The sequence below is a fragment of the Natrix helvetica genome, assembly GCF_964273705.1.
Source record: "Natrix helvetica genome assembly, chromosome: 10".
NCBI classification, from domain to species: domain Eukaryota; kingdom Metazoa; phylum Chordata; class Lepidosauria; order Squamata; family Natricidae; genus Natrix; species Natrix helvetica.
The window spans coordinates 20373257-20397283 of NC_138561.1; the positions used below are offsets into that span (position 1 = coordinate 20373257).

At 42.3% G+C, this 24027-nt stretch overlaps 1 protein-coding gene across 2 annotated transcripts in view; it reads left to right on the forward strand.

Annotated features, from left to right (window-relative positions):
* The window catches only part of CDH13 (cadherin 13), a 405453-nt gene that overhangs the window by 252918 nt on the left and 128508 nt on the right, over positions 1-24027 (forward strand). For both annotated transcript variants that reach the window (XM_081963468.1, XM_081963469.1), the window contains one exon: positions 1264-1408. In XM_081963468.1, coding sequence (XP_081819594.1) covers positions 1264-1408 — 145 coding nt within the window. The remainder of the gene's footprint in view (positions 1-1263; positions 1409-24027) is intronic.

A 24027-nucleotide genomic window follows, 5' to 3' on the forward strand; every position in this document is an offset into this window, starting at 1 on the left:
CACCACCATCCTTCCTTTGTCCCACTTTCTCACATGCTAACTAACCAACTCTAAGTGAGCACAGAACAGATATAAACTCAAGGTAAACCGCTCCAAACTCGATTGCAGAAAATACGACTTCAGCAACAGAGTGGTCAAGGCCTGGAATGCTCTACCTGACTCTGTGGTTTCTTCCCCAAACCCCCCAAACTTCAACCTTAGACTGTTTACTGTCAACCACACCCCATTCCTAAGAGGTCTGTAAGGGGCGGGCATAAGCACATCCAGCTTGCCTACCGTCCCTCTCCTACTGTCCCCATTTATTCGTACTCACGTTTATTCTTATACCTATTATCTTGTAAGCAATGGACAAACCAAATACATAAAATAAAATAAATGCCTGGGGTTCCTAATGACCAAAAATGATCTCGAATCTGCCATCTTCAGCTTTTGCGCTTTGGGGGCATCCTGCCATAAAAGGCAGTGGAGAGGAGAGTGGGGGCAAAGGAAGGTAGAGAGCAAGGGAAGACAAATGGAAGGAGGAGGGAGGCAGTCCTGACAGAAAACAGAGGCACCAAGAGCAGATCAAATCAGCCTTTAAGGCAGGGGTGGGCTTCAAAAATTTTAGCAAGGGGTTCCCTGCTCGGTTGCTGGGTGGGCGTAGCCGTGGTGGCATGCCAAGTCGGCCTGCTGCACCACAACAGAGGAGAAGGCATTTTTTCTTGCGTGGGGACTCCTGGGAGGGGAGGGGAGGGGTGGACGGGGCCAGCCAGGAGTAGGATTTGGGGGTTCTCCAAACTGCACAGAATCTTACTTAGAGGTTCTCCAGAACCCCTGTGAACTCCCAGCAACCCACCCTTACTTTAAGGGCACCTGGCCTGGGAACAGAATGCAGAATTCCATCGACTAGTACCAACATCCAAACATCCATACCTGGATGGTGTGCTATTGGACACTGATGAACTGATCAAGGCCATGGAAAGGGGGAAAGTGTAATCTTTTTGTGCAGGAATGTTCAGATCTAGCCTTTCTTTCATTGCAACCACTTAACCTTAGTAAAAGGACCTATCAGTTCAACCAAATGGAGTCGAGAGTCTGTCTTTCTTTCTTTCTTTCTTTCTTTCTTTCTTTCTTTCTTTCTTTCTTTCTTTCTTTCTTTCTTTCTTTCTTTCTAGGGATTTGAGTTGGGGCAGGCCTGACAGCTGATGTCATCTCTCCTTTTCTTCTCCTTGCTGGGATAACAATGCGACTCATATTTCTTTTATGCTTTTTCTATTTATACAGCTGCAGGTGGAGATCACCGATGTCTCCGGGAAGACTATAGAAGGTCCAGTCCCTTTTCTTATAATGATCATTGATCAGAATGACAACAGGCCCATCTTCCGGGAAGGACCATACATTGGGCACGTCATGGAAGGGTCTCCAACAGGTGAGTAATCCAGATTTTTTTTTTCTGGAATCTCATTTTGTAGGCCATGATGATTTGGTTGATTGTGATGGAGAGCAGGATCCAAGTTACACAACATCTGGATGGAATTTGAGAGTCAATGCATAAATTCAGTTGAAATCCTGCAATTCAGTTGGATTGGAAGAATCAGTTTGACTTGGTGATTTGAAGATGGGAAGGGAAGGGGATTTCTAATGCTCCCTGCCAGATTCCCTCAAGGGAAGTCAGTGGGAGGCTGGCAGGAAGCCAGAAATTGCTTCTCCTCCCATTACTTTTTTTGCCCGTCTGTTTTTCTGTTCAGGTAAGGAAATATCTGTGAAACAGACCCAACAGGATACGAGTGGTCTAATGAATTTTAGAGCTGTGTTCACAATGGGAAATGTGTTTTATTTCAAGCTTGCAAAGGAAAAAAAAACCACTAGAAACATTTTGTTGAAATGTTCCAAGTTGGGTCCTATCAGAAGAGACAATACTGTTGGTGATTGGTCTCGAACTTTAACCATTGAAGCTTTATTTTGAGATGGGAACATCCCATTCAGAATTGGAGTTTGAACTTTCTTGATAACGTTTTAACAATAAGAACATTCCATAATAATGATCCCATTAGTCTGCAACAACACTTTCGATTTTTGTAAGATGCCTCCTTTATTTCCATGGCTGTGTCATGTTTTAGCTGCAGGAGTCCTGGTTTTAATGTTGGAGCTTCCTGTCCCTGCTGTTTCTCCTTCTATTGTTGCCTTTTTTTTTTCTTGGCCTTTCAGAATCCGCGAGGAAATGAGCAAGAATGAACAATGTGTTATCTTTTCTTTCTGGTGAATTCCAAAGATTGGGTTGATGATACGAGAGCAGGAATGTCATCAGAAACATTTGGGAAGATAACTTGGGAAAGCTGTAGTTGCAGGGCGAAGTGTCACCACTTGTGACAGCTCCTTTGCGAAGCCTTGAGTTTCTGCAGACTGCAATAAATCACAAATACAAAAAGTTATATCAGTAGATCATGCAAGACAACTGACCATCTGTTGTGGCCCATCAGCAGCCAGTGGAGATGGCAACAGATTCAGACAGTGTGGAGGTTGGGAAGCAACATGGGGCAGTCCTGGAGTCTGGGGAAGGCTCTAATGAGGGCTCTGTGTCAGACGCAGAGAGGGGGCCAGAGCCGTATGCCAGTTATGTGTTGCCTTCGGAGTCAGACATCAGTGAGGCAGAGGAACAGCTGGAGCCTGTTCCCAGTGTGTGCATGTGCAGAGTTGCCAGATGAAGGGAACAGCTAAAGAACAGGGGTCGACTTGGGATTAACGCCAGAGATGGATGATGAATGGCCCCTCCCAGAGGAAATAAAAGAGGAGCGGAGTTTGACAATTAGTTTGCTTAATTGGTTCGTGACTCTCCGAGGTTCCTTGCCAAGTTTTGCAGATATCGGCCTGGCAGCTCTCCAAGCCAGATGAGGTCTGTGACTGTAAATCCTCCCTTGAAAGACTTTGCTGGATGTGAATGAGCAAAATTCACAGTAAACTAATAAGAGGGTTTTTTGTTGGCTTCATGCTCTTGGAAAGCCTTGGTCAGAACCCCATCCTACAGATTAAAATCCCCCTATTTTTCTCCTTAGCAATTGGAACTCTTCAAGGAAATAAATTTTAGTAGGACAGATGTGCTGAGGCTTTCCTTCTCTTCCGAAATGGGTCCTTTCCCTTTGCAATCGGGTATTTGTTTATCTTAATTAGGGAAGGATCTGCAAACATGGAAGTAAGATCAAACTTTTCCCTTAAGGAAAATTAGAAATGGCTGAAATCTATCCATTCATCCATCCATCCATCCAGTCACCAGGAGACAGTGAGTTCTAGTCCTGCCTTAGGCATGAAAGTCACCTGGGTGACTTTGGGCCAATGATCAGGAGATAGTGAGTTCTAATCCTGCTTTAGGCATAAAAGCTGGCTGGGTGACTTTGGGCCAATTAACAGGAAATGATGAATTCTAGTCCTGCTTTAGGCATAAAAGTTGATTAGCTGACTTTAGACTAGAGTCTCTCTCTGGCCCAAAGTCAGAGAGGAAGGGAGGGTTAAGTTATGGAGAAGAAAGGAAGGACATGAGTTGAGAAGAAGGAAGGAAGGAAGGAAGGAAGGAAGGAAGGAAGGAAGGAAGGAGGGAGGGAGGGAGGGAGGGAGGGAGGGAGGGAGGGAGGGAAGGAAGGAAGGAAGGAGGGAAGGAAGGATAGGAGAATAGAGAGAAAAGGAAGGAAGGAAGAGAGAAGAATAGAGAGAAAGGAAGGAAGGAAGGAATGGTCAACCAGAAGGGCCACTAAAATGGACTTTTTCCTCTCCTGTTCCTACATTCAATTAATATATATCAGCCAATTTATACTTCCTCTTTTTTTTTACCAGTTTGGGGTGTACATATATATGCATGTTTATTTAACCTGGATTTTGGTCTTCTTCCCCCCCCCCCCCCCCGTTCTCTCCCCATTTTAAGTCTTTTCCTTTCTTTCTTTTTTTGCATGTCCAATTCCAGCTTCCTCGTGATCGCCACTGGTGCGTAGGGCCACTTAAGCTTTCAAATGACTAAAATTGCATTCAATTTGCTGAGCCCGGCAGGATCCCTTCTTGTCTATGACCTGTGATTCTAACAACCTGCAGGAAACCACGGGAGGTTTTCTTAAGAGCTTTCTGTAGCTGGCAGATAAAATAGACAGGGTGTTTTTTTCCCTCCCCTTCCTGTCCCTCTCCCCGTGTAGTGTTCCCGCAGCAACCAGACACACCAGGCAGATCGTTTTGTATCTTTGCTGCTAAGTACATACATAAATATGTCCTTGAATACATATCTGTTATTTCTCCAACACAGCAAACATTGATACCTTCCTAATCTTTCGGTAGGGTATCTGCATAGTGCATGGGGTCAATCTTCTTGGCATCCTTCAGTCTCAAAAGACTATGGTATCGTGCTCTGGAAAGAGTTCCTAAAACAGAATCTGGTGTGGCTAAAAAGGCCAATTCAGAGTAACAATACCTTCCACACTGAAGGCAGATACATTCTGCCCAGTGCTGGGTTCCAGCTAGTATACCCCAATATAGGCGTACCGGTGCCTTCTGGGAGCAGCAGGCGCCATTCCAGTATGGTGCTCTCCTTACCTCTATTTGTGCCGACCGAGGCATTTGCGCATGCGCAAGCAGTGTACGGCTCCTGTGTGACAGTCCGCCAAGCAGCTGGAGCGTCGCAGGCGGTGGGTACGCATGGGTGCGCAGCGCGTGTGAACGTGGTGGATGCTCGACCCCATCGCAGCGTACCAGTTGCAATAGGATCTGGAATCCACCATGGATTCTGTCCCCTGTCCAGCCCCCAGATTTCGCAGGTCCCGGGACGGCCTCTTTGCCTCAGCCTGCCGAACAAGTGAGTCTTCGAATTAGAGAAGGCCATGCTGCATCTTTGGCCTCCAAGCTGAACGGTCAGAGGTCAAGTTTCCCCAGCTGTTAATGTCCATTCTCAAGGTCTTTAGATCCCTCTTGCAGATATCCTTGTATTGCAGCTGTGGTCTCCCTCTGCGATGCTTTCCCTGCACTGATTCTCCATGCAGGGGATCTTTTGGAATCCGATCATCCGCCATTCTCATGATACACCCAAGCCAGCGTAGATGTCACTGTTTTAATAGTGTATACATGCTAGAAGTTCCAGCACCTTTCAAGACAGCGCTGTTGTCATACCAGGCGATGCCGAGGATAAGTCGGAGACAGCACCTATGGAAGGCGTTCAATAGGGTCAAAGTATTATAATAATTCACTGCTGGATTAAAGGTTTGCTAGAGTTGGGCAAGTAGATTCCTGTTGGTCAGATCTGATACAGGTAACTCTCGACTTACGACGGTGATGGAGCCCAAAATGTCTCTTGATAAGCGAGACTTTTTGCGAAGTGAGTTTTTGCCCCCTTTTGCGACCTTCCTCGCCACAGTTGTTAAGTGAATCAGGGCACCCCTTACAGTTAGCAACACGGTGCTTCCCTGCTGACTTTGCGGGTCAGAAGTTCGCAATACAGGATCATGTGACACCCCCAGAACACAGGAACGGCCATAAGTATAAACCAGTGGCCCAGCATCTGAATTTGGATGACAAGATCCACTGCAGTGGCTGTAAGTGTGAAAAATGTTCACAAATCAATTATTTTCAGTGCTGTTGTACGTAACTTCAAATGATCACGGTTGTAAGTCAAGGACTACCTGTAAACCAATGTTGGGCTGGCATAGACAGAAAACAGTTGCAGCCTTCATTTTCCCACCCGACTCCATTCCACGCAATGGCTTCATCCCACTTTCCATCACGCAGGGAAGGTTGAAGAAATAAATCTCATAAAATTTCCTTCTTCCCCGACTTAGATGGCCCCTCTATCAAAAATGCCTGCAAGTATTATTTTGTAATTTGTCGTGTTTCTGCAATCCTGCCTCGCGAAACGATAGAGAAAGGGATGGAATTTTGATTTCTAAGCGCCCTGAATTTAAAAACTTCTCCCAGCCCCAAACCCACCAGAAGTTGGTACTATAGAAATAAGAGGGACACAGTGGCTAAGACACTGAGCTTGTTGATTAGAAAGGTCGGCAGTTCAGCAGTTCAAATCCCTAGCCCTGCATAAAGGAGCAAGCTCCTGTTACTTGTCCCAGCTTCTGCCAACCTAGCAGTTCAAAGGCATGTAAAAATGCAAGTAGAAAAATAGGGACCACTTTTGGTGGGAAGGTAACAGCGTTCTGTGCAGTTTGGTGTTTAGCCATGCTGGTCACATGACCACGGACACGTCTTCGGACAGCGCTGACTCTTCGGCTTTGATACGGAGATGAGCACCACCCCCTAGAGTCAGGAACAACTAGCACATATGTGCGAGGGGAACCTGAACTTTTACCTTTAGCCATTCCTAGGTTCAATAAGATTTCCAATAGTTGTAATGTGCAAAAAAAAAAAAATTCTTGCAGCTTTTGGCATCTGGGCATCTCATATATGTAACATTTCTAGTAGTTCAGAATTCATTCTTTGCTAAAATATACAACTGGTCCCCGCTATTCACAGATTCTATGTTTACGAATTTGCCTACAATGTTAAATTTTATTTATACCCACAAAGTCAATACCTGCAGTCATTCATGGACAAGCAAAGGAGTGAAAACTGAGTTCACTCAACGTGTAGGTTGAAGTTTCACTAGTTGCTAATTCAGTGTTTGCAGCAACTTTACAGAATGTTAACTACCATGAATAACGAAAATTGACTGTGCATATTTTTAAAAAACATCTTTCTATTTTCACGCAGACATTTTTAAACACATTAGCCAAGAAATTGAGATGGCGGATGAAATGCATTTAAATTGAGGAGTAGCTAGAAGGGAGCAAGGTTAGATTTGACATGCTGATTCAAATGAATTTTAGTATCCAGAAAATCTCCAGTCCTCATTGTATATTTGGATCAATGAATCCCTCCTGGTGTGTTAATTTTTTCTTTGGTGCGATGTCTCAAAATGCACCTTATTTCTAAACATTGCAGTCTAAATGTTCAAGATAAATGGTATTTATAATATTCTGCCTGTAGAGTTTCCTGAAAATAAGCTCCATCTTCCTTGAGCAGAGAGAAAAACCTTGTAATGATAGTTACAAGTAAATTACAGGCGTGCAATTAGACTATTGCTAGTTCTAATGATCTTAAATTAAAATTATGAATAAATACATTCAGGGCAACATCAAAAACAATTTTGTTTGTGTGCAGTATACTTCAGCGAGAATTAAATCAGTGGAAGCTCTTTTGATGTTTCCACGTAAAGACAGCAAATAAGGAGCTGTTGCAAAATGTTTACATAAAATCAAGGGCTGGTGCAAAGGAAATAATCCAAATTAAATCTCAGCTGGGAATACTTTGGAGTTGGGTATTTATAAAGGTAAAGGTAAAAGTTTCCCTCGCGCTAGGAGGTGGTGCTCATCTTTGATTCAAAGCCGAAGAGCCAGCGCTGTCCGAAGATGTCTCTGTAGTCGGCATGAATAAATGCCGAAAGCACACGGAACTCTTCCCACCAAAGGTGGTTTCTATTTTTCTACTTGCATTTTTACATGCTTTCGAACTTCTAGATTGGCAGAATCTGGGACAAGTAATGGGAGCTCACTCCATTACAAGGCGCTCAGGATTCGAACCGCCGAACTGCTGACCTTTCTGATTGACAAGCTCAGTGTCTTGGCCACTGAACCACCGCGTACCTAGGTATTTGAGTTAGCACTAAATTGAATGGTTTACTCTGAAACAGGCTGACTTGCAAATGTCCATTTATTTTAAAAAAATTAGAATTCTTTTAAGCAGGGGGAGTTGTAGCATTAGCCACTGTTTGGATTAGTTGAGATGGAAAATCTAACCTTGATTGAGATGTCATCATTATGGTTCAGTTTAGTGGTTTCATTTATCTAGTGGAGGAAAAAAATTTAAAATCTAAGCAAGTTATGGTCAGAAATGGGTGTTTGCTTCACTCTTCTCCTCCCAAAAGGCATACCTCCTTCACTCTCTGTGTGCTTAAAAAAATTAACACAAGGCTTAAATGAAATTAAGGCTGAAATTGAGGCTTAGCTGAAAGAATGGAAATGGGTATGTCTAGTTTAATGAAAAGAAGAACTAGGGGAGACATGATAGCAATGCTCCAATATTTGAGGGGCTGCCCCAAACAAGAGGGAGTCAAACTATTCTCCAAGGCACCTGAGGGTAGAACAAGAAGTAATGGGTGGAAACTAATCAAGGAGAGAAGCAACCTAGAACTAAGGAGAAATTTCCCGACAGTTAGAACAATGAATCAGGGTTACCTCTATTGTGAGTGCTCCAACAGGGAAGTTTTTAAGAAGAGATTGGACAACCATTTGTCTGAAATGGTATATAAGGCTTCCTGCCTGAGCAGGGGTTAGACTAGAAGACCTCCAAGGTCCCTTCCAACTCTGTTATTCTGTTAAATTAAAATTCACGATAATCAAAGCGGAAGAGATACTGTAGCTTTTCAGTTGCCGAATAGTGTTTCCTATTCAACCTCTTTTCACATCCTAGAAACAACCAAAACAAACATGTTTGGGGAATCTGTTTTTATTGGACTGTTGGTGTGTTAATTAAGGGAGGGGAAGGAAGCATGTTTCTTAATTAAAGTACAAATGAATTTTTAAGGAAGCTTGGAAGATCCCCACTGGGTAGTAAAGATTGCTCAGCTTCAACAAGCCAGAATAATTCTGTACCGGTTTGCAGGGAGATGGTTATTTATGCCATGCCAAATTCCCTTCCTGCTGGAGGGACTTTTATCATCGTTTCTGGAGCATCTTCTCAGGTGGCTTTTAAAGGACAGGGCTGGCTTCAAGCTAGCTGAGAAAAGGTGAAGGACAAAATATTTGCCAGTGAAATAAACAGATTTGTTGTGACCCACTCCAGCAGCCGAATCAGAGGAGGAGAAGGAGATGTGGGAGTCAGGGTCAGCATCAGGGCAACCTGGGAGCTCTGAAGGAAAGAGGGAATGGAGCTGGCACACAGAGAGAGAGTGAGAGAACGAGAGGGGGGAGAGAGAGGGGGAGAGACTGGGCCATTCATCAGCTCTCAGATGGAGAGTCAACAGCCCCCAGGTCTAGAGATAGCTCAAGAAGAACAGCTGGGTCCATTGCCTGACGCATGGATGCGCAGAAGGCGGAGGAGAGGAGAGCAGTGGAAATCTATAGGCCGGTCCTTGGGACGGAAGAGCCACTGCTGCTAGTGAAGCTCTGGGGATAAAAGGTAGGGAATGAAGATGAATACATGTGGCAGACAACTATTCATCTCCTGGCCAGGCAGACTTGTTAGCCTGTGGTGAGAGAGAATATTTTTGTCGGGCTGCCAGCACTCCTAATAAAGGAATCTTTGAGTTAAGGTCAAAGGGTTTGTTGTATTTGGGGAGCTGTGTCAGAACAAGATTCAACAGTGAAGTGGAAACCAAGTGAATGTTCCACTTTGAAGTGGGATGAAATTTGCTCTGTTTTTTTCCACCCCCAAAACAAAGAGAGGAATCTAACCATTTTACTAACAAATGATTTCATTGCTTAATTTTTTCTAAAGAAAAACAAAAAATGTTTTAGAATATTATGCCGTTTTCCATAACATACTCAAAAACATTCTGCAATTAGAATAGTTGTTGTTAACGTGTGAATCAAACTTTAACGATCAGCTGAATTTATCATTTTTCTACCTTGTCCTGAACAAGGAAATATTCAAGAGATTTTAAAATTCATCCTTCCATCTTTTTATTTATTCCGCTTTTAATCCATTGGCAATTAATCTTTGTGCCTTATTTAAACATTTTAAAGCATAATTGCAAGTAAAACCACCAGAAATGTATTCAAATAGAGATAGAAATGTATATATTCATAAGTTGGAGAGAACGAGCCCAAACACTATGGAGGAAAAGGGGTAATTAAAAAGTAGCAATTGTTGTTAATTCATACATTTTTATTCCAAGGAATTCATGGTGGAATATACAATTCCTTTTCAGCTGGTGCATTCCTTTTACCTACACACATTCCCCAATGACATTATAAGAAATGAGAAGTGTATTAATGCCAACTGGCAAATTCTGCATATGATAAGTGAAATGAATTAATTCCTGTTCAAAGATATATATATATAATAAGTGCCAAATTATCTAGAAAAGATAAAGACTGTTGCAGGAAGGACATGGAATATACTCAAGCCATTTTAGTTAGAATACTTTTTGAAACGCAACATCAGAGGCTGGACACAGAGTTTGTTGAGAAACTAAGCTGGAAAATAAATGATACTGACTGGATATAAACAAAGAGCAAATCCCACTCCCTTCTAGCACTGATGATGTTACCCAGTTGGGTCATGAAATGTCTGCAAGAAAATAATCAAGTTCAGAGAGTCCTGAGGACTTTACAGTCCTCCTCCTCCTCCCCCTCCCCTCCACCAAACCACACCCACCAAGTCGCATGACCATCAAGCCACACCCACAAAATAAGTCACGCCCACAGAAACGGTACTAAAAAAATTAATATCACCACTGCATAATGTATGTGGTACCAGTTTCCCAAGAGATACCAATCACTGCAGTGCAATGAGTAAAGAATATGTAGTAGTATTCTTCTGAAGGAGAAGTTTTGGAATCAACCTATATGTATAATAATATGTGGTTCATGAACTCCCATTTTATATATTCATCATTTTTGGAGTGCTATGTGATGCCAACTTTCAGCCTCCCAAAGGATCGAAGCTAAAGGCTGAAACAGCTTAAATCGATTAGTCAAGTGCCTGTATTACAACTCCCCCCCTACCCCCCCAAAAAATGCATGTGCATAGGAGACAGATTTTTAAAGAGCATTTATTTTAATAAAAGTCTGCATTACAAGAAATGCATGTTCAACAGAATTTGGAAACCTAATGCTGCAAAAATTTGCAGTTGAAAATATATATATTTATATATATATATAATATTAAAAGCCCTCCAGCAATTCTCCCGTTGCTTCTGGGAGATTTTGGTGCAATAGATGGTAGATTTCTTCTTGATGTAGCAAATCAATACATCTTTATTTGAAGAAAGTTTTAAAATGTAATCAAGAAGCTTTAGCAAACAGGATTTACTGGGGGGTTTCTTTTCTTTTTCTTTTTTTTTGGGGGGGGGGGGCTGGCAAATATCAACCTATCTCTTGGCAGTTAGGTGGGTTCTGAAAATGTAAAGCATGGACCTAGAAATATATATTTATTTATTGCTGGTGCATCTTATAGTTTGATTGACATGTAGAAAATATACAGTATAATGAGTTTCCAGAGAAAGGATGGGCATCAAACCCTTTGGGTAAATTGCTAGCAAGCTAGCTGCATTCAATGGATTCATATTGAAGCTGGACCTTCAAAAACAGAAGTGACCTGTTTCAGAAATTCATAAATAACAATAGCGCCTTGGGGAACTTTACTGGGAGAAGGCATGAAAAATGAATGCATTTTTTCTACTTCAACATAAAGTTTCTTTTTTGCATTTCCCTGGGCTTGGCCCCAAATCCCCTTGCAGATCTTACTTGGTCGACTTTATTAAATAGACAGCTTCGATTCCTTCCTTCCTTCCTTCCTTCCTGCTTAATACATTGGCTACAGCACAATTGCCATTTAGTCTTTCACTTTTCTAATTTACATACATACATACATACATACATACATACATACATACATACATACATACATACATACATACATTGTTGCATTTTTGCCGATAAATACATGAAGGGAGACTAGTTTAGATCTATTTCAAGCTACTTAGCTCTCATCAGCTAGCCATACCCTTACTGGGATTCAAACTTGGGCTGTTTTTACATATTAGGCAGTTGTATTAACCTCTAAGCCATAAGCTCTTCTCCCTTATCAGCTGAGCCATGGAAATGATTAAGTGTTTTGTCAAAGCACCTGGTATGCCCAAATATGCTCCGTCCCATATTTGGGCATACCAGATGCTTTGACAAAACACTTGTAAATACACAAACACACATACACACACATTCTTGGTTATTTTTTAAAAGTGGGGGGAGGGTCATAATGTTTATAAAGAGTATTTTAGGCCAGCTTACATATCAACTGTTTAGTTTATGATGAAATGCATACAAATATGAATAGCCTCTGGGGGGGGGGGGATGTCTTTTGCGTTTCAAAAAAAAATGCAAGCCAAAGCAGAAACGGAATGAAGTGGACTTGGATAAATGAACCCAGTTCAGAAACAGATTGGTGCAGTCCTAATTCCTTTGGATACGTTCAGTTTTAATTCTCCATGGTCAAACCAGCCAAATGGGAGGCAGCCACAGCTCTGGATGGACAGTATTATTATATAACTATAAAGCAAGAGCAGGCTTATTAAGGAGAGCCTAAGAAAATCCAGATAAATGTATTTACAGGTAATCCTCCGCTCACGACCACAACGGTGTCCAAAGTTTCAGTTGCTAAGCGAGACTAAGCTAAATGAATTTTGTCCCATTTTGCAACCTTTCTTGCCGTTGTTTTGTAAGTGAATCCCTGCAGTTGTTAAGCCAGTAACCCGGTTGTTAAGTGAATCTGGCTTCACTTGTCAGAAGGTCGCAAAAGCTGGATCCCATGACCCCGGGACACTGCGACCGTCATAAATACGAGTCGGTTGCCAAGCCTCTGAATTTTGATCACATGACCATGGGGATGCGTAAGTCTGGAAAAATGGTCATAAGTCACTTTTTTCGGTGCCGTTGGAACTTTGTAAATGAACTGTCGTAAGTCGAGGACTACCCATATTGTAGTGTGTGTGTTTGTGTGTTTGGAGCCCAGTGGAAGCTGAAAACTACACCCATTTCTTCTTTCCTTCCAGAAAAAAAATACCTTTTCTTCTTTGTTTGCTCTCTTTTCATGTAGCTGGGAAATTATATGTTGTCATCCCAGTTATTAGTAGTTGATCAGAGACTAATCTCACAACAGCCGGGATGAATGGCTGGACAGCACAGCTGTCAATGTGCTTGTTTCCCGGCATTTACCCTCTGACTTCCATCCAAAGCTGTTTCTGCCTCCAATTTGGCTGTCTTGATTTGTCTTTTTTCCTTTCCCTGTTAAAAGAAGAAAAGAAGCATGAAAACCGTGCCAGTATTTCACAGGTTTTAATTGCGAAGTCTCCTCCCCCGTTTCTCCAGCCGGAGAAAAGATTCACAAATCAAATGATTGCACACGGGCGTCAACCTTGCACTATCCCCTTCCGTGAAAAATACACTTTTATGTCCTGCTTCTCTGTCCTCCCACCCCCCTCCTCCTTGGTTTCATGAATGTTTCTTGTGATCCCGTTCTCACAATTAAAGCGTAACTGTTGTAATTATGTCGCATTGATTTCAACCACTGCAAAGCCGAGTGCAATATCAGATGTCTATCAAAGCTCTCGGATTTAATTCTCCTAAATTTTACCTCTACAGCCTCCTGGTTTTTAGCTACATGTCTGACTTGCTTTTTTTTGCCTTGTCTGGATTACAGGAGGGAAGGTTGTAATGTGATCTTGACGAAACCAAGTGCACATTCTGTTGTGGCCCGCCAGTGGCCAGTGGACCTGGCAGCAGAGTCAAACAGTGAAGAGGTTGGGGAGGAACATGGGCCAATCCTGGAGGCTGGAGAAGGCTCAGACGAGGGCTCTGCGTCGGAGGCAGAGATGGGGCCGAGGCTGTCTGGCAGTTCTCAGCTGCCTTCAGAGCTAGACAGAAGTGAGGCAGAGGAACAGCAGGAGCCTGTTCCCAGTGTATGGATGTGCAAGTTGCCAGATGGAGGGAAGAGCTAAAGAACAGGGGTCAACCTGGGAGTAAAGCCACAGGTGGCCTCTCCCATAGGAAATAAAAGAGGAGTGAAAGGGGAGTGGGCTTTTTCAGGAAACCATTCATTCATTCGTTAGCTTGTTTCAGGAGTGTGAAGATCTGTCCGTGAATCTCAGGGACTCTGTGCTCAGTCTTTCCTTGCACAGCACCGCATTGGGAAAATATTTACATGGCAGCTTTCCAAGATAGATAAGGTCTGTGGTCATAAATATTCCTTTGGAAGGCTGTTTGCCAGGCTTTTGCTGAATGTGAATGGCAGGAATTCACATTCATTTAATAAAAGGGGTTTTGTCTGGACCAGGAATCTGCTTTGTGCAGGACCATTCTGTGCATGCACACAGCGTCAAAAACGGGACATGATGACATCCGGGAGGGTGGGTGGAGCCTCCTGCCACGGCCGCTACCTGTTCGCCTGAACCAGATAGAACCGGTTGCATTTCCCCCCCTGGTGTCATCTTAATTAATCACTTACCTGGGAGCAAAGGAAGAATGGAAATCATATATTTTAACCAGTTGTCTTTGATGCAGAAGCCACGAGAAATATTCTAAAAAGGAGTTAATTCGAAGAGAGACAATCCCTTTGATTTTTGTGTTGACTGATTTACTATCCTTTGGAAAGATTAGTAAATATCCCTTGCAGGTTTTGGCTTTTGAGACAATCTGTAAAATGGTTGCTAGTGCCATAATAAGTTGACCATGTAGTGCTTAGTTACAACAAAACTCTGCTGGGCATTTTCATTGCTGGAGTAAAAAAAGGAAAGGAATAAAAAAGCAGTGTTTGATGCTGTTCTGTTGCCCTGGGACTTTTTGAAATTAGCATACAGGCTGAAACTGCTGATTGGAGTTTATTTCCAGTGTCATTATAGCATAAAGAAAAGCTTGAATATTCAGGAATCTTGAAAAGGGGAGGGAGGGGGCAAGGGAAACTAACTTACCTCCCAAACAATGGGTGAGAGAGCCCAGTCTCTTGTCATTGAGCGTGTCAAAGGATTAGTATTAAAGTGACTTACTGCCACAGACTAAGCTTTTATTTGAATATCTTACATTATGTGTAGGAAAGTATTTTTATGTGCTGGTTTAATTGTGGAACAGGCACTCGGTTCTCAAATTTGAAAGCAGTAACCCTTTGTTAAAGATAATCTGGGTTTTGAGAAGTCAAGGACCGTTCAGGACCTTGGAGAGGTCAAAGCAAGGTTTCACACGTGGAGATTGGCATGTCAGTTGTTCTAGCATAGGGATCGGCAACCTTAAACACAAAGGTCCTAAACGGAACCCCCCCCCCATTCAATTTTGGAGCTGACCAGAAGTCTGGTTCCCCTACCATAGAGTCTCCTCCTAGTGCAGCATCCCTTTTCCTCTACCTGTCCTAACCGAAAGCCCTATCTCAATTGTGGAGGGATGAAAGAGCCACACGAGGCTCCAGAGCTGCAGGTTGCTGACCCCTGTTCCAGCAAAAGACTTCAGTTGAGTTTGAGTTAAGTTGAGTTGAGTTAAGGCCGAGGCAACATTAATATCTGTGCACTTTAATTCCCAGAATTCTCCAGGCAGCTGGGTTGGGTGGGGAATTCTGGGAGTTGAAGTCCACGGATACTAAAGTTGCCCAAGGTTACACATCCCTGATTTAAGAAAGTCTAAAGTTGTCCCAAGTTGCACATCCCACCCTTAAGAAGGTCTCATTCTGTAGCACCTCTATTTTCCGATAGGATGTTGACGTTAGTTCTGAAGCCTTAGTCTCCCGCACAGCCATAAGGGATTCATTATGTACCTGAGATTAGGACTCTGTCTCCATGGGGGAAGGTGTAGAAGGTCAACCTGAGCATCTCCTTCCCTGTGGGTCATCGAACTTCAAGACTTCTTCAGGCCATTTCTCATCCTCTGCTCCTGGGAACCTGGAATTCTTGAGTTAATAGAATTCAGTTAACAATTCAGTCAGGTGCTAAAACCTTGCATGTATTTCTGTGGGGTGTTTACAGAGATGATTATCTTGTTTTCATATTTACAAGCACACTCATGTATTAGAATTAGGGTGCTATATTATTACCTCTCTGAACATTCCTGTGCAGCATTGCCGGAGATATTAACAAAGTCACAGGTTGTGCATTTGCTCTTTGATGTAATAACAGAAGCCTGGATGAAAAGTGATGGTTCCTATAAGCCAAACTGGAAGTGGGCCAGCCATGTTCAGGTCCCAGACAAATGAGAACTTATGTCCTGTCAAATAGTATTTGAATATTTTGTTCCCTTTTGGCATATGCTGTATATTGAGAGATGGGGGGGGGGGCTTCTTTCTCCCAATTTAAGCATCTCAATTCTGGCAGATCCGTCCAAAGAATAGCCAAGGCCACCATCAGGTCTTCCTGAAGCAGCCGGTGGGCTCCTACAAGAAGCCGTAAGCAGGCCAAGATGAAGTCTGTATTGTGACCAATCGACCAATGAGACTCGAGTATTTGTACGCAAATGAAAACACAAAAAAATCGCACTTGCAATTGTTCTTTTCAACTTTCAACTTTCCTAATCAACTTGCTTTTTTTTTTTCCAACCCAGAAATCCAATTTCAAGTTTTGGCTGCCAGCACAAACTATACGTTACACCTGGCCTTACATTTTAACCAATAATTTCTCAGCAGTGTGATAATTGGAAGATAAATGCAAGCTAATGTGTTTCTTCAGCAGCTTCCCTGAGCATTAAACTTAAATAAAAGACTCCAGTGAGGTGAAACTCTTTTCCTTCAAATACCTATTAACTGGCCTTACATAGAGGCCTGTCTTGAGAGAATGATAGAGAAAAGTATTTTACAATGTGGGATTGCTTAATGCGACCAGTTTTGGTGGTATTGCTCCACCCTTTCTTTCTCTTTTTTCCTTCCTTCCTTTCTTCTTTCCTTCCTTCTTTCATTCTCTATTCTCCTAGCCCTTCCTTCCTTCCTCTCCATTTTCCTATCCCTCCTTCCTTCCTCTCTATTCTCCTATCCCTCCTTCCTTCCTCTCTATTCTCCTATTCCTCCTTCCTTTCTCCCTTTCTCTATATTCTTCTATCTTTTCCTTCCTTGCTTTTCTCTTTATTCTCCTATCCTTCCTTCCTTCATTTCTTCCTTTTTTCCTTCCTTCATTCTCTCTATTCTCCTATCACTTCCTTCCTTCCTTTCTCTCTATTCTCCTATCCCTCCCTCCCTCCCTCCCTCCTTCCTTCCTCACAAATAAGAAAAGGATGCCCGTGTCATTGTCTGTTGGTTTTGTCTTTCAAAATCGGCACATTCACTCTTACTGGGGACTTATTGGGGCATTATAAACCTATAGCAAACTATTCTTAGCATGATCCACCGCCCAAAAAACTTTGATGTTAAAACCTGGCCCCTTGACTGTGGGAAGTTCAGATGTTGGTTCTTAAGTAACACCTCAGTCTCACTGCTTTTGAACTGAAACAAAGGCACCTAGCCTTGATCTATTTTTGATCAACAAAACTCTAAAGGCTCCTTTTAACTCTCGCTTAATTGAATGTTTGGTGCTCTCATTTATCTGTTTTTCTGCCTTTTTGATTCTCCACAGCCTCCTTTTCTGTTAGAATCCCCTGTGGATTTGCAGAGGTTGGCACTTTTATTTGCAAACCTATCGGCGTTAAAACCTGCTATACAGAGCAATGCTTTTGCTTTTATTTATTTTTTCTTCCCCATTGGAAAATAAACATTTTTTTATTGTTTACTATGTTAATTCCTTTCAAAGTTTACATCAGAATGCCTTATTAACGCTTCCTCCAGTTTAAAAATGGAAGAGGAAGAGAACAAGTCATAATATTAATGATAATGAGATCCTACAGAAATAATAAGGAAGGGGCTGCAAAATTTGGAACAACAGACGTCATTGATTTAGGAAAGGTGAAATAATGGACTATAACATTATGAACATGGATGATTTTTGGGTGATGAAATGTCTGCAAGAAAACCACCTTGGTGTGTGTGTTCTGTTAAGATACAGCCTGTTGTGCCTTAAAATAGATTCTACCGTACAGCACAGTGGAATTGCCATGGTAACGGCTTCACAGTACTCCACAAGGGGGCTCCCTCTTGTAAGGGGGAAAATCCAACATTAGAAATTATGTTTGGTCTGGAATTTTCCCCCTATAAATAAATACCCAGAGAATGCCGGGTTATCAGCTAGTTTAGTATAATTGACAGCTGCTCTTCAGAATTTCAAGCAAGGGTCTTACCTAGCTCTAATAGATAATGCATTTTTACTTTCATTTATTTATAGCCTGCTCAGTCCTGAAATAACCAGCCCATGGTGGATAAATACATTTAAAAAAAACTCATCTTCATTTACCTTAAAAGAATACGAGAAGCAGACCATAAAAAAAAGGCAATAGAAAGTTGATATATAATGAGGCAGCCAGCTAGGAGCAAGCAGTTGCTCCATCCAGATCAATTGCTTTGCATGGGCGGATGCCTGTTTCCAAAACTATTTTAGCTCTGTCTGCAGAAACCAAAGATGATATCGTGACATCTGATGCCTCCTAATTTCTACTGTTAAAAGACCCCCTGCTTCATTCTTTTGTTTAAGCAGTTCCGGCCACCCAAAATCAACTGGAAGGGTCTGGAAGCTATAAAACTCTCAGACAATTGTAGATGCAATCAGCTTGGAAAAAATGACTGTATTTATGACTACTTCTGTTTATTTCAGAGGTGGGATTCAGCCGATTCTGACCAGATCTGGAGATCTGGTAGCGGAAAGTTTGAGTAGTTCAGAGAACCGGCAAATACCACCTCTGACTGGCCCTGCCCCCATCTATTCTCTGCTTCCCGAGTCCCAGCTGATTGGGAGGAAATGGGGATTTCTGACCAGAACTGGTCAGAAGCTGCTGAATACCATCTCTGGCAAGGACATGTCAGTGTTTGCAGCAGTAATCACATTCAGAAAGCGCACACAAGTAACTGATTCAGCAGGATTCAATAACTTCTTTTTATATATATAATATAACACATTAAGTAAATATACCATACCAAAAGCAGGTTTTGCAATGTGGTAGTTCAGCAGAGGAGAGAAGTTTCACTTTCAGTTTTAGTTTCAGATATCAGCACAGCATGCATTTTAGTACAGAGCAAGCCACGCCCAGGCTCCTTGCTGTCTCCTTCCTTGTTGTTCACACAGCAAATACTGCTTGTGTCCAAACTCTCTCACACACTAACAGGACGCTAGCCAGATGAATACCATGGATGCTGGTAGGCAGAGGCAGAATATTTTTTTTCTTATTTTGTTCCCCAAAAACTAAGGTGTGTCTTATACTCCAGTGCATCTTATAGACTGAAAAATACGGTATATGATTCCTTTTTTTTAAAAGCATCTTGCTTAATAACCCTGGATTTATTCTGAGAATTAAGTTGCATGGAGAATAATTGGAAAGCAACTGGGAAGGAGTAACAAATCAGGTTCATTACAGCCACATCTTAATGAAGTTCTTAATGACAAATTAAATGTAGTCTCTTCAAGCTTTGAGAGGAGCAGTCGTGAATTCATTACAAAGGATTGTATGGTCCATTATCCGGAAGGCTTAAGCCATTTAATCTGCCTCTGAATCATATTCTCATTGTTTTTGAGGGAAAGGCCACTTATTTGTAATAAGGGTGAGAAATGTTGCCCATTCTAGTTGGCCATATAACATTGCAAGAGAGCAATTCACAGCCTCCTGAGGGTTGGGGATGCTCATTTCACATTTAAATTGAAGAAAGAACTTCTTCCATCTATTTCGAAAGGTAAATATATTCATTAAGATCAAAATGAAGATCTCAAGACCCAAATTAATTTCAAAATGCCCTTTAGTTTGAAAAAGAAAATAAAAACGGCAAAAACACAATCATGCCTCTTGCGAAAAGGTATCTTCTTTGTCACCAGTTAATTTTGTGAAGTTGCTGCAGGGTGTCTCAGTGTTTCCATCCTCCCTAATTGTCTGGGGGCATCTCAGGAAGAAAAAAAAACTCCATTTGGGTCCCTAAACCTGGAAAGTTGATTGGCTTTTGATAAGGAATGAAATCTTAATCTTCCCAAAGGGATTGTGGACATGTTCAGGGCTGGTTGAAGCATTGGGTGAAGGAGTAGATAGAATAGAATTCTTGATTGGCCAAGTGTGATTGGACACACAAGGAATTTGTCTTTGGTGCAGATGCTCTCCATGTACATAAAAAGACAAGATACATTCGGCAAGAATCATACGGTACAAGACTTAACGATAGTCATAGGGTACAAATAAGCAATCAGGAAACAATCAATATCAATGTCAATTGTAAGGATACAAGCAATAAAGTTACAGTCCTGCAGTCATAAGTGAAGGAAATGAAATGTGTCCCCTTTACTGTCCTAAAAGAGGCTTCCTTATACATCTGCATTCAACACAGGGAGCTTTCTCCATGTTCTTAAAGCACCACATTTTGCATTCATCTTAGCAACCTCTGGGGTCTTTGATGCCTGTAAACAGTTAGATCAGAGGCACCAGGCAGAAGCGAGTTTTCTTTTATTTCTATACTTCAGAGTGGCAAGTTTTGATTTTGCCTACATGGAAATGGAGCTTCCTGTCTGCTCACCTCTACTCCCTTCTTGTGTGCTACGAGTGGAGCCTTGGCAAATCAATCACAAGGCAATCTCTACACAAAACTCGCTTAATACTAAATGGGATTTTTGTGGACTTAATTCCAGCGCAACCCCCTTTTTATTTTTCCATTTCTTTTCCTGAGGTTGAAACGGCACTGGCACCTGCCAAATCATTAATGGAATTCAGTGTGTCTGTCTTTTGGGGATTTGTAAACAGACAGAGATCAGCAATATCCAAATTATCTTGAAAGACTAAAACTGAGTGACATTTTATTCATTGCTTTCCCGGTCGTGGAGCCTCAACAGCGTCTAAGTCCTGAGAAAAGGTATTTCAGTGTGTGAGATTACCCTTTTAGTCTTCTTCAATTAGCCTCAAGAGAACTCAGGTATGTCCAGATGATAAGAACCCACAAGCAAGCTTCTTAGAAGGTTTTATTGCGTATCATCTATGAAGATGATCTTCTTCTTCTTCTTCTTCTTCTTCTTCTTCTTCTTCTTCTTCTTCTTCTTCTTCTTCTTCTTCTTCTTCTTCTTCTTCTTCTCTCCTCCTCCTCCTCCTCCTCCTCCTCCTCCTCCTCCTCCTCCTCCTCCTCCTCCTCCTCCTCCTCCTTCGTCCAGACAATCTTTAAACTGCTAAAAAGGGGCCAACTTCTTGGTTTTGTAATTGGCCAACATTGCCATTATCAGTGCATGTTTCTGGAAATAGTCAACATACCAGCAGATGGGCTGGGCTATGTATCTCTCCACAATCACACAGCATATTGTCACAGTCTCTGCTAATAGCTTTCACTTAAGGGTATCCGTTTTACACTCAGCCTACTCAGGGTTCTCCAAGTAGTGTAAGAGAGGTCTGATCCTGAGCCATATTCTCCTTTAATGTTATCCCTTGCTTAATGGTCTCCTTCCTCCATCTTTCAATTCATTTTTGTTCTTGGGTACCCTCAGGAACTTATGTTCTGGCCATAAAGCTTTTCCTCAATCTGAGTCGGTGGGCTTGGGGCATATGTCCATTCAGAAGATGTCAAAGATCATTCTCTTTCTTCTTCTCTCGGTGTCTACTCAGGGGTGGGCTTCAAAAATTTTGGCAAGGGGTTCTCTGCTCGGTTGCTGGGTCGGCGTGGCATGGTGGGCATGGCGTAGTCAGCCTCCTGCACCACAGTGGGAGGAAAGTCTCCCCGGGCTCTGGAGGCTTTCTTCGAGTCCCCGGGAGGGTGAAAATGGCTCCCCAGGCTCTGGAGCCCAGAAACAGGCCCATTTCCAGCCTTCCTGAATTTCCAGTAAGCCCATTTTTCACCCTCCCTGAGCCTCCGTGTGTTTCTTGCACTTATCCACATCCAAAACGGGCCATGTGGGGACTCCTGGGAGGGGCAGGGCAGGATGGGAAGGGCCAGGCAGGGGTGGGATTTTGGGGTTCTCCGAACTGCACAGAATCTTAGCTAGAGGTTCTCCCACCCCTGCATGGGGCATATGTCCATTCAGAGGATGTCAAAGATCATTTGCTCGCTTATTCTCTCGGTGTCTACTGCTAAAGATGATAACCTAAAACATGGGGAAACAACTAGCAATTCAGCAGTGTCTGGTGGACCAAAATCCCCAGTCTCTCTCACAGTCGCCATATTTGTCTAAAGATGCTGGGAACTGCAGTTCAACAGCATCTGGAGGCCCATAGGATGCTTGCCCTGATCATGAAGGTCTAACTTTTGTTTGCTTCTTGTGAAGAACAGCAGCATCTGAGGTATAACTTTATGTCACCGTTTGATGGATGGGCTCCTCCACTTGTATTGGTTTTCTCCGAAGCAGAGATGGTTGATCGTCTCATCAGGGAGGAAACACCCAGAGACTCCTCCATCAATTTTTATTTGGTCACAGATGAGCAGAGAAGAGGCTCCTCACCTATCAACCGAATGCACACGGGGAAGGAGAAAGGCTGAGTCAATTAGGCTCGCCCGCTCTATTTTACTCCATTCCGTATTTTGAGCACCGCTTTTGAAACAGCTCATAGACATGGAAAACATCAAGGCTGTGTAGAAGGCACTTCTTTTAAAAAATCTCCCACCCACCAGCTCTAGGTTTCTAAGTAGAGGAAGAAAATAGGAGAAGTAATTTCTTGTAAAGAATTAGGAAGTTTACAAAATAAGAGTTGGAAGAGGGTTTTTCTAGTCTTCTAGTCCAACCCCCTGCTCAAGCAGGAAACCTTATACCATTTCAGACAAATGGCTATCCAACATCTTCCTAAAGACTTCCAGTGTTGGGGCATTCACAACTTCTGGAGGCAAGATCAAATTCCATTGATTAATTGTTCTCACTATCAGGAAATTTCTCCTTAGTTCTAGGTTGCTTCTCTCCTTGATTAGTTTCCATTCGTTGCTTCTTGTCCTATCCTCGGGTGATTTGGAGAATAGGTGGACCCCTTCTTCTTTGTGGCAGCCTCTCAAATATTGGAACAATGCTATCGTGTCATCCCTAGTCCTTTCCATCAAATTAGACATGCCTAGTTCCTGCAGCCATTCTTAGTATGCTTTAATCTCAAGTCCCCTAAACGTCTCTGTGGCTCTTCTCTGCACTCTTTCCAGAATCTCAACATCTTTTTGTTATCCCGGCAACCAAATCTGGATGCAGTATTGCAAGCATAGTCATACATACTGTATGAAGTTCTGTATTCAGCAGCCAGGAGAAAACCTGCACTGGGTATAGGCCAGTCCCAATGTTCAAATGCTGAGGGTTGTTTTTTTCCTCCTCCTGCTCTTTCAAGACAGTGAATTTGTTGTTCTTTTCTTGCCCATGGAAAATGGCTAACATCCATTTCTTGTTTAGTAAACAGCTTCCCCTTGAAGAAAATGTATGCGTGATCAGGGTCTGCCCTCTGAAAAGTTCCTAGATGGGGAGGAGGGGTAAGCTTTGTATCCTTTATAGATATTGCACAGGTTATTTTAAAAATATGTAAGGAAAGAGATAGTGGACTTATTGCTGTTGGCCTAGATATTTATGTTCCGTGAAAAGTGTTAAAGTACAGTAATAATGGAGACCGGATTTGATTAGATTGCAAAATATTTGTCCGAGTTTGCTGGGCTTATTTAGCATTTCCATAAAATCATTTCTGAACATCTGCTCTGTGCAAGGTTATCCAGATTTCTTGTATTATATTACAGCTAGGATTTTTTTTCCAGTGTTTAGAAACTTCTAATAGCCTCTTTCCTCTCCTGCTCTAATAATTTCTTAAATCGAGATTTTATGACAAAGGCATTGCTTTTTTTCTTATTACTCTATATGATAAAAATGCATTTTCGGCAGCTCAATAGCAATTTCCCTCTCTAAATAAATAAGCAGGTGGATACCAATGCCAATTCTAAATAATTGAGTCGTTTATATTCTAATTCCATTGTTTGTTTCAGAAAAGGCTTGGGAATTATGAATCACAAGGAGTAGATTGGTGTTAGCTTGCCTTTTTTACCTCATTTTACAGTGTGGCTTTTTACCACAACACCTATTAGTTATTCCAGCAAGCCTTATTCAATTTTTGCTTATTTCTTCAGAAATGTTCTCATGTTTCCAGGTGAATGAGTAGATGGCTGGCTGGCTGGCTGGCTGGCTGGCTGGATGGATGGATGGATGGATGGATGGATGGATGGATGGATGGATGGATGGATGGTGATGATAGATAGGTAAATGACAGGCAGATAGACAGACAGGGAGGTGATAGATAGGTAGGT